General features: G+C 42.8%; 4 protein-coding genes across 4 annotated transcripts; 1 reads left to right on the forward strand and 3 right to left on the reverse strand.

The window, feature by feature from the left end:
- Positions 1–312: 312 nt before the first annotated feature.
- Positions 313–2,730, reverse strand: PCYB_052180 (hypothetical protein; the record flags this gene model as incomplete). The annotated part of the gene is made up of 1 exon (XM_004221099.1): positions 313–2,730. A coding segment is annotated over one exon (2,418 nt), but the record flags the coding sequence as incomplete, so codon positions are not given.
- Positions 2,731–4,725: 1,995 nt separating this feature from the next.
- Positions 4,726–6,657, reverse strand: PCYB_052190 (MAC/Perforin domain containing protein; the record flags this gene model as incomplete). Its single annotated transcript, XM_004221100.1, has 1 exon — positions 4,726–6,657. A coding segment is annotated over one exon (1,932 nt), but the record flags the coding sequence as incomplete, so codon positions are not given.
- Positions 6,658–7,800: 1,143 nt separating this feature from the next.
- On the reverse strand, positions 7,801–8,889 carry PCYB_052200 (hypothetical protein; the record flags this gene model as incomplete). Its single annotated transcript, XM_004221101.1, has 2 exons — positions 7,801–7,829; positions 8,040–8,889. 2 exons carry the CDS (start codon positions 8,887–8,889, stop codon positions 7,801–7,803), a joined length of 879 nt encoding a protein of 292 aa, XP_004221149.1.
- Positions 8,890–10,292: 1,403 nt separating this feature from the next.
- PCYB_052210 (hypothetical protein) lies at positions 10,293–15,119 on the forward strand (the record flags this gene model as incomplete). The annotated part of the gene is made up of 6 exons (XM_004221102.1): positions 10,293–10,681; positions 10,888–11,495; positions 11,755–11,842; positions 12,024–12,469; positions 12,537–14,157; positions 14,444–15,119. The coding sequence occupies 6 exons, from the start codon at positions 10,293–10,295 to the stop codon at positions 15,117–15,119; spliced, it is 3,828 nt and encodes a 1,275-aa protein (XP_004221150.1).
- Between the last annotated feature and the right edge of the window lie 337 nt (positions 15,120–15,456).

Here is a 15,456-nt window from a genome sequence, read left to right on the forward strand (position 1 = left end):
GTGCACGGAACAACGTTGCCTACATGGCGTCAACTGTAGGGAAAAATGCAGCTAGCCAAAAAATATATTCTGACTGTTAATAAAAAAAAAAAAAATTGCACACACATATGCACGTCCATATGGCTAGCTGTGTGTGAGTCTTTACCACCTTTTCGATTACGAGCGAAGGGGTGGAAACAACTAGGTGGGAGCAGTTCCCCCTCCCCTCGATATGGCCATTCCGCTTTTTTACAAATCCAGCAAGGTAACAAAAAAACGCCTTTTCTCCCCTTGATGCATATTTTCCCATAAGTGGGATGGCACCAAATATACCTTGTCAAAAAAGAGCTTGAAGTAGTGCAGCTGGGCTATGGCCGCCTTGGTCAAGCGCTTCTCTTCAAGCAGGTTGGTAGCGCAAGGGGGATTAAGACCAGTGTGCAATTCGCCCACCGTGGTGTAGTAGTAATTCTGCGTTCCAAATAAGATGGCTACTTTGCCTTTGCTCTGAGCACGTTTCGCAAATATGTAGTGAGTGTAAAGAAAAACAGAATTGCAGTTGGCATTTTTAACAAGCTTAAACTTGTAATCCGTCTGAGGTAGGTCTTTCAAAACTTGGCACATTTCGTTGAGCGATTTTTCGTGATACGAAAATTCTCTCCTGATGTGTTCACTTTGGCTAAGTTGGCTTTTCTCCTCCCGAGCGGGCCCCACGAAATAGGTGGACAGAAAATATCTATTCATTTGGACATGTTTCAAAAGCGCTTTATCTACATGTGGATAATACATCAGTGGAAGCAACTTCTTAAGCGCGTTTACACCGTCGTTATGGTGGTACTCCCTTACCGCGTCAATTTTGTAGAAAAAAAGGCACTTCATGTGTTCCCCGCACAAGTTGTAAAAATTTTCCACTTGGTCTCTTGAGTGGTGATATATGAACTCGGTGAGGAACGTTCGTATGATCATCACGTAGATGTCTATCCCCACTTGATTTTTCACCTCATTCATGTTGTCTTTTTTGTCATCTGGTTTGCAATACATGGTTGTGACCCTTTCTTCCATCGACCCATTGATCCACTCCCCACGGTGTGATAAATTGTGATTCTTTTTCGAGTGAGTGTGCCCCTTAGTGAGGGTATCCCCCCTCTCGTCGTGCCATTTGGATTCTCCATTTGGGGTTCCCCTCACCAAGGATGAGTCCAAAAGGGAAAAAAAATCGCTTATACGTTTGTGAAGCCGGATGGTCGAAGCGTCTCCATAGTGGTCATTAACCAGCACGAAGTAGCAGCAACAGTAGGCCATACATTTTACTTCTTCCTGGTGCATATTTTTGTGCCCACTCTGAAGGATGAACATGCTTTCCAAACAATTATGCGTCAATTGGGGGTACCTCACTGACATGAAGTTCGTAATGTGAATAATTTCAAACAGGTTCCTCAAAGTTACCTGCTTAGTGGCCTGTGCACGGCATTCGCTCATGAGGGTGCTTTCTGAATAGCTCCCCGACGGGTGAGACGAAATGAATTTCTCCAACTTCACATTTAACAAGTGAAGAATTGGGTGGCTTATCAAATTCTGGTGAGCGAAAATTTTCAAAAGGGTTACCAAATGGAGCATACTAAGACTTGACGCAAAAAGCAAAATGTGCTTATTTGCAAAGAGAATAAAATAACTGGAGAATGGCATAAAATTGTTTATAAAAAATATCAGCTTGGTAAAATCGTTGGCAGTATACGTCGAGATCCTTCTCGGCAGGGTGACTAATATTTTGGTGAGCATCCTATCATCCACATGGTTGAAGTAAGACAAGCTATTTAAGCAGTCCATAAGGGTACTCGTTTTGTACTGACTTAAATTCTTCTTAATATGGCCCACCAACACTTCAAATAAGTAACTGTTGTAGTAGTTCATGTTTTGCAACGACTTCAAAATGGAGCATATTTCCAGCGGTCGCAAAGATCCACATCGAGCGATTGCCACTCTGAACAGATTGCTACACACACCTATATCGTTGTATCCATATTTTGATAAAATGAAAATATGCTTATGAATGTCTTTTCCTAAATGGGTTAACTTCCCATTTGGTAGGAAGCTATCCACTGTGGTTACTCCCCTGTTGGTTTCCCCATTGTAGAACTCACCTTCGTAAGGAGCAAAGTGATTACGTTCCTCCTTTTGTAACTTCTGTGCACCTCCCAAATTTTTGTAAAACTCGGAGATGAAATTCAAAACAGATTCATTGTATAAATTGTTCCTGGCCAGAAAATACCCAACCACAAAGTAGTCACTACATTTGAACCTTTCCATATTTTTGCATATGAACTGCTGAATCATTTGTGCGAAGCTGTTTGGCATTATTAGCGGTATTGTCAATGTATCCACAAGGAGGAGGAATTCATTTAGTGTCATTTTTTGCACAAAATTTTGGCTACTCAACTTGGTCATAATGTGTAGCATTAGGAAAGGGGTCAAAAAGTTATTTTGCTTGTAGGCGTGTAGGACATATATTAACTCCTTCACTTGGTAGGTACTCATCCTGGAGACAATGCGAAACATGAGAGTACTTAAAATGTAGTACTTGGCCTTGTTGTTACGAAGTAGGTAGCTATTTAAATATGATAAGACTTGTTTCTTCTCTTTTAGCGTGATCACATTTTTTACATTTTTGTATCTCATCAACTGCTCACAATTCAGTTGTTCAATTTGTAGGTTCAGTTTGGACAGCATTACTTTGTTGGCACTTTCAAGCGCCATCTGCTTCTTCAGCTTTATCGCTTTTCTTGAGAGGGGGAGCGACTCTTCCTTAGTGGTTTCTCCATCGGTTGAATTGCGTGAAACTGCGCGTTTCGTTCTTCCGCTTATTGCGTTTGCGCGTGGGGTCGTAGTGCACACGCCACACCATCTGACAACATCACTTCTGTGGCTCCCCCAACTGGACATGTCAGCACTGCGTAACCATCTATAAACGACCAACGCCGTGCTCTTTCTCGCGGAGGCCATTGTTAAGCAGAACCCAGGCAACAATTCCTCCACGTCCTTTAGAGCTCTCCCTCTGCTGCTTCCTCACTGGGGGGACACTACACATGGGTGGCGGCATGGGTAGCTTCATGTGTATCTGCATGGGTGGCGGCATGGGGAGCTTCATGTGTATATGCGCACCTCCCCCCCAACGTGCTGGCCTCTTCAACCTCCAAAGTTATACCTTACACAGGTATTATACGCATCAGGTGAAGTCAAATGGGATATTAACCCCCCCCATCAGCGTGGCACCCTTGACTACCTCCCTCAAGCTCATACAACTACGCATGGGAAAAAAAGGAAGTGAGAAGAATCCCCTCACTTGCAGCTATACTCACAAGGTAATACGCTCCGAAGAACGCTCAAACTGGTGCGAAAAAATACTGCCTGTGCAGCGTAGCGTTAAGCACCAGTGGAGTATCTCCAGAAAGTTACTCGGAGCTGAAAGCTTCCCCATGAATAAGAAAAGCATTGCATAGATTGGTAGGTCATCACATATTTGTAATTTGTGCCATTAGGGTTGCTAAAAGTTTGGTGCTGCCCTCCGATTATTTTCTCCATACTGTGAATGTACCTACAGTTATATCCTCACACAAAAAAAAAAACTTCACGTCGGTTACGGATTTCCCCCAATGCAACATCAACTATAAGTGTAGCTCACCCTGCTGGAGCAGTCGATCCACAAGCAGTGCAATAAGTGGAACGGCTTCTTCCCCGAAACGGATATACCCTGTCAGTAGTGCTTCTCTTTTTTCTGTAGCCCCTTTTGTTTCTCCTATGTGTGGGAAGGCTTCACCATTTCGGCGATTCCCAGCGAATGAGGAGAATGATGCCCCGTTTGGGTACCTCAACGGATGCACCCCTTCTGTGTGTTCCCCCAACGTGAGCAAAGACGCTACTGAGAGGATTGACGCGATTAACCCAACTGGGGGCGCGAGGTATTGCGGAGGTTCTTCCAGCTTTGTTTATGTGTATCATTCCCTTCCCGCAGCTGAACATTTGTGCACGCAGCAAAGTGCAAAGCTTCGAAGATGGATTTTCTCCGTTTTGTGTGCGCTGTGCGAAATTTAGGAGGGGGAGAGCTGCATAAAACACCTCAAAAATGCGCACAAATGGGGCTAACAAATGGGGTTAACAAGTAGGGTTAACAAATGGGGTTAACAAATGGGGTTAACAAACAGGGTTATCAAACAAGGTTAACAAGTAGGGTTAACAAGTAGGGCTAACAAATGGGGCTAACAAATAGGTGCGCATCGTACTCACATACACACGCGCGTCCTCAAATGGGGGGTACCAATCCGCTTAAGTTACCACGCAGTAGACAGCCGATGAGGTCATAGAGTGTTGTTCTCTGCCTCACACTGGGGGAAAAACCCAACCAAGCAATGCAAAAAAAAAGAAAAAACGATCGTGCGGAGCAACTAACAACGCGAGCGCACAATTGGAACTTCTACACCACAACTGTGCAGCAAAAATTACGAACATCATATGAGTACCAGCAACGGAACGAGGCATAAAATCAAGAAGGAAAAAGTAAAAAAAAAAAACACATTACAGAAAACATCATCTAAGATGATCAGCGACGCGGGAAGCAGTCCATTGTATGCTAAACGCATAGCGGCACCCCGTGCCTCACCGCGTTGAATCACGTCTCACCGCATCGCCTCCCCCCTTTTAGAGAGACGAACAGACGATGAAAATGATCGGCACGTGCACTTCCTGGCTACGCACCTGCTCAACGCGAATCTTCAACTCGCAGGCGGAACTTCCCACGGGGCATATCAAATAATCATCTATGCTCGACGCAGTGTAATCGACTGCGAACCCCGCAATGATGAACTTCCCTCGCGAGCACTCCAACCTAACCAGGGCATTATCATTTAAGTGCATCTTTTCGCTAAACGATTTGGACTCCAACGTTTCCAGTAGTAGCCGCTTATTACTAGGCAGACAGTTAACCCAAAGAAAGCCCTGCGAATTTTCACCCACCTGAGGGGGAAGACCACAAGACGCTACATTGCTTCTACACGGTTCGATTTTCATGTTTGTCTGGATGCCCTTCTGCATTGTTAAGGAAAAACCAAAGCCTATTTTCATCTTCGAGGGACACGTAATTACTGTAGTATTTCCCTGAACTAGCTTTTTCATCTGGTGTATTTCTTGCAGGTTTTCCCGACTACATAGAACCCATCCAAATTCAAAACTTTTGTCTGATTCGATGTTTATGCCACTGGAACATTCTGTAGATAGTGGACATACGTGCATCACGTTATTATCATCATAAAGCCTTTTTTTATTTGTAATGATGAACCCGCTAAGGATTTTCTCCCCCGTCTTACACTTAGGCATAACATTGAAATTTATATTTTTGTCTATATATTGATTCCACCTCTTTATGTGCATCTTGTAGAGATCCTTTTCGCTTCTGTTCAACTGAAAGGGGTATGGGTTGTAATTGGCATAGGTCAAATTTGAGTAGAACTCCAAGGCTTTATAGTAGGCATTTTTTTCATCAGCTGATTCTATAAAATCGGAGAAGGGTATCAAAATTAGCTTTACAGGCTTTGCAGAACTTCCTTTGATAGAATTTTTCCATTTTTTGTGTGAAATTTTTGTTGTGCCGTTTTTTCTTCCGTGAGGGTTGTTTTCTCCAGTTTGCGCAAAGGGTGCCACTTCTGCTTCGCTACCCCCTTCCACCATGACGATCCGTTCAGCTATATGCCTGACTTTTTCACTCGATATAACCGAGCCGAAGAACAAAATGCCACGGTGGTGCCCCCCTCTGCTCGCACCGCCAAACAGGTTCAACCGTTTCGTGTACAGACGAATTTTTCTACCACCCTCTGTCAGATAGTCATTCTCTACAAACAAATTATTTATCACCCTCCCCCCGTAGTAAACCCCCGATATGAAGTGCGTTCCATACAAATTGAAGAATGTCATCCAGGGCGTAACCGTTTTAAGGCATTCCTCGCTATATTTATTATTCCTGTAAGATTGCAGATTGCATTTGTACTTGTCCCCCCCGATGTTTTGGTAATTCTTCCCCAGTTCATCCAACATGTTTAGAAAGAACGGGTCCAGCATATCGTCCCTCCTTTCTGATAAAGAGAACAAATACTTTACACAAATTTCTTTCTGCAGGATTATGGAATCTCCCTTGTTAATTCTTCCTACCAGCATTTTGTAATAATTCGATGCGTTAAAAGGGTGAATATCATACTGCGCTTCGAAATTGTAACTATTATATTCCTTATTGATGTCGTCTAATTCGTTAATTATGTGTATCTCCTTACCGCTTGAGCATTTCACGTTCGTCCTCTTGTAGGCTGTGTAAGATAAGCCATCCTGATTGCCCCTTTGATCCTCTGTTAAAGGGTGCTCACTTTCTTCACCTTCCCGATCACTCCTTGTGCTTAGCTTATTCCTTAGGACATACCTTCTGTACCCCATGTCTAACGCGTATAGAGGATCTCCCAACGGGTTTCCCCTAATAATGTCGTACGTCATTCCTAGGTAATTTATTAAGTGTTCCTTTTCTGAGGTGTCAACATTACTGGTGTATAAACCGGGGTTAAACAGGTCTTCACTTTTCGAAACGCAGCGCACCGACAGGTGAAGCATCAGTGCGGACGCGCAAATGGCGTAGCATTTCAGTCCCATATTTGTGAAGGTGTGTGCTTTGGCAGGTAAAAAAAATGCGTCAGCGAGGTTACATAACGGGGCTACTTAACGGGGCTACTTAACGTGGTTACTTAACGGGGCTACTTAACGGGGTTACTTAACGGGGTTACTTAACGGGGTTACTTAACGGGGTTACTTAACGGGGTCACTTAACGAGGTTATTTTTTTCCTAATTTTTATTCGCACTGGCATGAATGTTCAAAATAAAAAAAAAGGTGTGGGCTAATCGATGCACACAAAATGTCTTTTTATGACGCCTTCTATTTTTTAAGAAACGGCTTAAATTTTCCAATTTATTAGCAAACCAACGCGCAAAAGGAAGCTCATAAGTTGAAATATACGACACGATACGTCGGCGCAACTGGACAGTTGTTACTTCGACCAGTTGCACGTGATACATGCCCTCGTTTTATTTTGACAACCAAACGAGTTTACACTGATAGCAGTGTCAATGACGGTTGTTTAAAGATAAAGTGGGGGTATTCATGGGACAACAAAAAAAAAAAAAAAAAAAAAACTCATGCGTGTTAACTATGCACATAACATATGTAAAATCTGTGAGAAAAATTAAAGGGTTGCATAAAGGCATCATACTAAAAAACAAAAATGCCAAGGGTGATACAACAAATGGAAAAATAGAAGGATGAATTGGGCAACAGCATCGCATAAGGTTTGTGCCACTTGGAGTGTACAAAATTGTCTACATGCACTGATGTAACCATTCATACCTGCTTGCACACACAAGTGAGTTCTTACATGTTAACATTTTGCGCTACTTCCCATTTTTTCTATTTTTTTTTTTTTTTAGCTAGCCAAAATGGTGAAACTGATGCAAAAAAAAAAAAAATTCTCCAACTAGCCATTTTAAGGGTTCTATTCTGGCATATTTTTACAGCCAATTCTTAAACGTCTGAACGGGTCAGGCAAAAGCGTCATAATGTTAAAAAAAAAAAAAAAGTACAAAACACTGCGGAAGGACAAGCTTACACGGCTACATCCCTCACTGCTCCAATTCGCGCGCTACACTATGCATACGCGCAGTAAAGTCCTCAGTGGTCTACAAAATTATTCTGGGGTAGGTTGCGCAAAATGGGAAGCTCCATTTTCTTGCCATCTCAAGGATCACTTCTGATTTATCATCGAGTATATAACTGCAAAAAGGAAAGGGGAAGCAACAAATATTTTGCATTTCGCAATCTGTACATCTATGCTCATATTTGCCAACACAGGGGTGCAATAAAGTGTGTACGCCGTTTGGCACCCCCCTTCTGGGTAAACAACTGACACAGCGCTTACATTCGACGTTTTCTCTCGAAGAGCCAACTTTGCTCTCCACGTAAATGCAGCAAAATTTTGCGTACCTTTGTCCTGATCGGCAATTTTAAAAATCTTGAAGCTAACGCGCGGTCCTACTTCCACCATTTCGTTTTCTTCCTCCTTTTTAGCACTATTCAGGTCTATTTGGTTGGATAAAAAATTGTACATGTTGTTATACTCCCCCAGGCTATCATTTCGGTATGCCTCATTTATTATTTCCTTAACCGATTTTTGTCTTAAATTTGTCACATATTGGCGAAAGTAGATAGTTTCATCGGCGCTGTTGTAGCTGTATAGTATGACTCTCTTAGGTTTGTGCTCGTCGTCCGCTCTGAGATTTATATTGGGGAACATATTTTTCAGTATATTTTGTATAATGATTAAATAATTTAGCATCTCCGGATTTGCAGAATTATTGAAGTTTTTCAAAATGAGTAAAGGCCTAAATTTGCTAAAATTGTGAGAAGCAAATTTGGGAATTTTATTAGACCTAACCACGGATGCATTGGTGAAACTCTGAATGATAAATGTTAATGTCAGCTTGGTGTAATTGCTCGTAATATTATACATCAATTTTTTGTTGCTTATGTGTATGCTAATTGTATATTTATAGCATAACTCCTTCAGTTTTTTCTTTAACTCGGTTAAATTTTTTAATTTGTTTATGTATAAAGTTACCGAATATGGGGAGAACACTTCAGCTAAATCTCGACATAGCGATTTGAAAACGGAGTTCATTCCACTTTTCTTAATTGCAATTATGTTTGTTTTTTGGACAATTTGTTCTTCATGTTGCTTTGCAGTCTTTGGTTTACCCTCCTTTGCTTTTGCGTGTTTGCTGCCTTCTTTTTTTACCCCCCGTTTAAATTTTTTCCCCTTCTTGGCCGTCACCATGTTGTTGGTGTCACTTTTGCGTAATCTCCTACTTTTTATGCAGTGTGGTACTCTCGGATGGAAGTTTCGTACGTATGCGAAGGCGTCTCATGCGGGCAGGTACCTCTCTAATCTGTGCATACCTGCATGCGCATTTTCCGCGTCATGCAGTAGTGGGTAGTAAGTCGAACTCGCACCACACTTGGTGGGTATGAGGAGCATTATCTCAAATGGTTCTTGCGCAGGAGCTCATCTCATTGACGGAAAAAAAAAAAAACTTCACAAATTAGCAGAAATTTTCTAATAAAAAACGGCTTTACAAGTATTCTTCGCTGCAAATTTTGCCAGTTTGCAAAGAGAGAAAGCATAAAAATATGCGCAGAAAAGTGGCATGCTGTTATTTTTCCTTTCCCATGAACCTTTTTTATGAGAAAATTAAAAATTTGCGCTTTTATGCAACGGTAAGAGTTTTTATATAGATTACCATTGGGGCAAATTTTTTTTTTTTTTTGGCCTTCATTCCGCTCGCAAAAATATTTTCGTAAACTGGGTGGCCACGTAATAAAAAAACGGTACCGTGTAGGCTCAACGAGTGCAATGTAACATATGCCCATTTTAAGGGAGGGGAAAAAAAAAAAAGGAAAGAGTAACAAAGAAGCACGAATCCTCTATACGTGATCGCAAAGCACCAATTTGAAGTGGCGCATACGTGTGACGAATTTTTCGGGAAGTAAAAAAGCTCGCCCTGAAGGACGATCTGTTTAAGTAAATATGTTTTTTCCTTTTTTTCCTTTTTTGCCCTTTTTTTCCCGTTTTCGCCTTTTTTTTTCCTTTTTTTTTTCTCTTTTTTTTTTCCTATGAACTTCTCTCCCCATTTGGATGGTGAACGTGTTCAACGCAAGGCACCACATAACACTGCAGGGATGGTTTTGTACATGTGACACGCGACTCGACTGAGAAGGAAGAAGAAAAGAGGACTGTCTGTATGAGGGCTAACTGGACGAGGAGCGACTCTGTGAGGACTAACTGGACGAGGAGCGACTCTGTGAGGAATAGCTGGACGAGGAGCGACTCTGTGAGGGATAACTGATCGAGGGCCCACTGAATGAGGACGGTTTGGCATTGTAAAAAGTGCGCCCCACTCCCTACCATGTGGGCGAGCCCTTTCACACATATGCGATTAGGGGAGAACAGATAAACGCGCGCTGCTGAAACGGCTCCCGTACCCAACGTATCATGTCACCCCCATAACACAGAACAAATAAAAAAAAAATGGTCATTCTGCATGAACCGCTTAGCTAAACACCCCAAAGAAGAGAGCAAAAAATTAGAGGCAACCCTACGTAAAGCCAACAAGGAAATTACGTCAAACGGTTTATGTTTATGCGCTTGATCGAAGATAGATTGACCCCCGATTGGCAAAAATGATTTTGGAGATTGTCCCCCTGTACAGTCACAGGTTTTACAGCACACTGCTGATAATTAAAGACCTGGATTCTTCCAACAAGGGCTGCAAGTTGAGTAAGCTTTTGCAGGATGGCGATAAGGAAGAAAATATCAGTGTAGAGCCCAACGGGGAGGGAATTGAAGAGGACGCTGAACAACAACCCAGGGAAGAGTCCCCTGACCCCAACGGCGATAATAGAACGAGCAAGGATCAGGGGGACCCTCTTGTGAGGAAGACCTATAATTATGACTACCTAAACAACAAGGAAGATTTTTACGCTAAGGAGAAAGATAAAAATATTTATGTCCTTATTAATTGTGGGTGGGACGATCAGTTCCGCACGGAAGACGTGAAGAATGTGTTGCGGTAAGGAAGGAGCGGATGCACGTGCGTTGAGAAATCATACACGTGTTTACGTATCACCTCTTACGTGGAGGTGGAGCGTGGGTGCTGGTCAGTCCGCGCCAAGCCACGTCATACCACCATGTGATGGAATTTTTTTCACAATTTGTTCGTAATTTGTTCGTACTTTTTTGCAATTTTTCTTTCCTTTTTTTTCCCCCCCCCTGTAGGGTGTGCGAATATGTGGACGTCCTGCTAATCACGAACCACGGCCTCAGCTTCGTGGGGTGCGCACCGCTGGTTTTCCAGGAACTACAGAAAAGGAAGAAGAAAATCCCAATCATATGCCACGAATACGTCAAGGCGTACAGCAAATACGTCCTCCTGAGTTACTTCAAATGTACGAACAGTAGCAATTTTTTTAAATCTTTTAAAGATGACGAATATTTCAAAATCGTGAATGAGCTCTTCTACAATGTGACTTCGTTGGAGTTCAGAGAACACTACACCTTTAAGAAAATTATCTGTCAAAAAAAAAACACAGTTTGTATGCTTCCCATACATTTTGTAAATAATGGAGACAACATAGGATCGTCTGCGGTGATTATAAAATTTTTTAACTCCAAAATATTGTACTCTGTGAATACCCACATGTCTGATTATTCCTTCATCGAAAAATCGGACGTGCTGCAACAGTCCAATGTCTTCACGTACATTGGCAATTTTCGCTACACAAATAAGAATTACGCCAAGATGGTGGATATGAAGAGCATCTTGGGCATCGTCAACAGAACAATGAACAACCTCGGATGTGTACTGCTCCCCGTGGACATCGACAGTGAGGATGCACAGAGAGGATGCACAGAGGGGATGCACAGAGTGAATGCACAGAGTGGATGCACAGAGAGGAGGGGGACCATCTTTTTCAGGGGAGGAAAAATACCAAGTCGATGGAGCACAGCGTTGCCTCTTCGGCAAGTGTAAAAGGAGAGACACTGTGCCTACCTCCCCATTTGGTCCGGAGCGGTCGCCCATTTGGACCCATTTATATTTATCTCCTCATTCGGTTCCAACTCGAACACTCCTCCCCCCCGCAGGCGTTTTCCTGGATCTCCTATTCCACATCAACGCCCTCCTGGAGGTCAGCATGCAGAGATACGCCCTTTTGTTCCTCTGTCCCTATTCGTAAGAAGAGCCACAAAAGAATTGTCACCTGTTTGCCCGTGGGCATTATCCCCCTGAATTGCTCTCACTCATCCGCTTCTCACCCATCCGCTTCTCACCCATCCACTTCTCACCAACCCACCTCTCACCAACCCACTTCTCACCAACTCACCTCCCACCAACCCACTTCTCACCCCCCCAGGGAAAACTTCACCAGGCTGCTGTTCGCTTCGCTGACCTACCTGAACAGCCACATAAAAAACAATTTTCACAAAAACAGAGTAAATATTTTCAAAATGAAGAACCTAGTGTGTATAAACAATTACAGCGATTTTAAAAAGTACGAAAATGGGTATTACATTTTGTTCTCCTTCCCGGCCTCTCTGAACAACGACACGGTGAAGAAAATCCTGGCAACGTTTCTCACCAGGAAGAAAAACGCATTAATATTTACCAAGAGGTACCATCCTCCCAGCTTTTCGCACAAAGTGTGTAGCCATTATTTTACCCATAGAAATCAGAGGAACAAACCAGAGCTATCTTTCTGCTTCAGCCAACAGGTAAAAATCGATGACGAGAAGTTATATGAAATTTATTTAAAAGAAAAAAGTAACATCGAGAAGGACAGTGTGCTGAGCAAAGTAGGTGGTAAAAGAGTTAGGAAGAAGAAAAAGGTGAGAAAAAAAAAAAAAATTCATTTTCGAGTCACAAGAAGAAATGCTGTACATAAAAAGGGAGGGTCATTTAATTGGGAAGACGGACAGAGAGGGGGTGGGCAGGATGATGCGGGATGGTACTACTGGTGGAGAACTTATAAAAAAGGAGAAGTACAAACGGGAGAGAAGTCCTGGTGCCCACGCGGAGGAAGGCAACGAGGGTGAAGTGGTGGATGACGAGGGGGATGAAGAGGTGGATGGCGAGGGGGATGACTATGACGAGAATGACATAGATGACAATGACGATGACGATTACGACTATGATGACGACGATTACGACTATGACGATGATGAGGACGATGACGAGGACGGTGACGAGGACCACCGCCCACACGATCCGCAGAACTACAACGCGTATTACCACTCAGACGAAGAGGAAGAACAAGAAGGAGCGGGCGAGGATCCTAAATCCCCCGACGAGCTGTACACTCATAGCGACAGCAATGCCAGTTATGGTGCCACCGAGAAGTACAGAAGTGGGGAGCCAAGCGCCAACCACCACAGGGACAAACATGATGGTACTTACCGTAGCGACATCGATGAGGACTACTCACAGGACGGAATGGAACCCTCAACAGGAAAAACACGAAAAGGAAGAGTCACCATAAAAGAGGAAAAAATAAACAACAAGGAAAATGCTAAATTTTTTAATCACCTTCTAAAGAATGAACAGTCGGATGATCCAAACAACACGTACTATCCTCATCTGCACAAAATTGGCAATGTTAACAAGGACACACACAAAAAAAAAGTAAGAATAAAAGAAGAACCTGAACCCAGTGATGATGAAATATATGGACATGAGAGTTATACCATCAAACATCCTCTTTCGAAACACAGAGACCAGAAGGGCATCGTGACAGCATTTGTAAAAAATGAGCAGGTGTTTACAAGTGAACAGGAGGATGATCTACAGCAGAATAACGAGGAGAACAGTGACACAAACGATGAGCGAAAGGGAACCTACCAAACGGTACACATATCAGATTACTACGAAGTAAATAAAAAAAAACTGCGTGCAGAAAGAAGGGTTAGAAAAGGGAAGAACATGTTAGATAGGACTTACAAAGAAAATAGGCATTCGTTGGAAACGCCCAAAATGACATGGAAAAAAAAATTAATCAAGTATTTAAAAATCATTCCAACTACTGTCCAAGAAGTAGACGTCTCCATTCAGGTAGATTGCTCCGTAAGAGCTTTTAACATAGAAAATTATATTAACCAAAATGCCCTTAACAGTATAATACATTTAATGAAACCCCAACACTTTGTCCTCCTTCCAAGTTGCAATAGTTTCCTTTCTTTCCATTTCGAAATGCTAGTGCACGCATCAATACAGTCCCTGGATGAAATAAAATTGCACAGTTTTTACATCCCCAATTTTTCAAGCAGTGCAAATAAGAGGAGTATTTATTTGAATCGCTACTTTTGCTCCAGGGGAAAGACTCTCGATTCGGTTAGTATTCCTTTAAGTGTTCATTACGAGAATGTTCGTATAAAAAGTATTTACACGATGATTAACACGACCAAGGTTGCTGATGGGCAGTTGAACGTTTTTAAAATTAAGGCCTCCGTGAGTTCCGCACGGGGAGAACCCAGTTCGCAGCTATGCGCCAGGAGGTAGGTCCCACGACACCGGCGCGGAGAGTGCCACGCGGGCTCGAGGTGTTCCTCGCGTGTGTTTTGTTAGCAAAACCCGTTATCATAGCTGATTCAGCATAGCCGCGTTAGCATAGCTGATTCAGCATAGCCGCGTTAGCATAGCCGCTTCAGCATAGCCGCTTCAGCATAGCCGCTTCAGCATAGCCGCTTCAGCATAGCCGCTTCAGCATAACCGCTTCAGCATAACCGCTTCAGCTTAGCCGCTTTACCTAATTTCTCCCTCTTAACTGCCCCCCCACTGCAGGCGAAAACGGTTCGTCAACGAGCACAGCACTTTCTGGAGCGAATTCAGCGAGGCGAACTACTCCCTTGCCATAGACAACCAAAATGGAGAGACGCAGGAAGGGGAAAAACATACAAAGACAAAGGAAGAAAAGGAAAATCAAGAAAGTCAAAAACAGGGAGAACAAAATGCCCCAAATGAAATAAGCCAAAGTGGAGGTAAGGAAAAGTCGAATGAAAAGAAACCCTTTTTGGATTACTACATGGATGACGAGGTAGCCAGCGGAGGAGCAACCCAAGGGGAAGAAGATCAGCATCATGCAGGTGAATCATCGGACGACTCTGACGCTTCGTCCGAAATCAGGGACATACTCTCGAATGAAGACACCACAAATGAAGAACACCCCCCCAGTGGTACTATCTACATCGGTGAAGTAACGATGAAAAATTTATCCCTAGCTATAAGTAGCACATTTCAAAGATGCTTAAATTTTACTCAAGAAAATCAAATCATAATTGACGGGAAGACATGTGTTAAGAAGGAAGAACGGGACATAGCTACGCGAGGACCGACGGGTCACAGAAAAGTCGAGAGAACAAAAAGGAACATTATTTGGAAAGTCCAGAGCTCCCTGGACCCCTCATTCTACTTTCTGCGAAACGTTTTGAAGGACATGTACAATCATGTTTCTATATGAGAGGAGCCACAGGGTCGGGAGGAGGGAGGGGCACGGTCTCTCTGCGTTTACGTGCGTATTTTCGTATTGAGGAGTGCCTTTACAATTTCGCCCTTTTTTTTTGTTTCAAAATGGTAAGCCTGTGTTTATTGTTCCCTTAAAAAGTGTTTTTTTTTTCCTTTTTTTTTTTTATGTTTTATGTTTTTTTTTTTCTCCTCTTCCCCCAAGTGAGACTTCTAACATCGCGTGCGTGCACCACCTGCAAGGCATCCTTAAAAAGGTATGCTTTACCTGTATGGACTAAATGAGCTTTCCTTTGGAAAGCACCCCCTCCATTTTAAACCCCATTTTAAACTCC

This window comes from Plasmodium cynomolgi, chromosome 5 (assembly GCF_000321355.1).
Source record: "Plasmodium cynomolgi strain B DNA, chromosome 5, whole genome shotgun sequence".
Lineage (NCBI taxonomy): Eukaryota > Apicomplexa > Aconoidasida > Haemosporida > Plasmodiidae > Plasmodium > Plasmodium cynomolgi.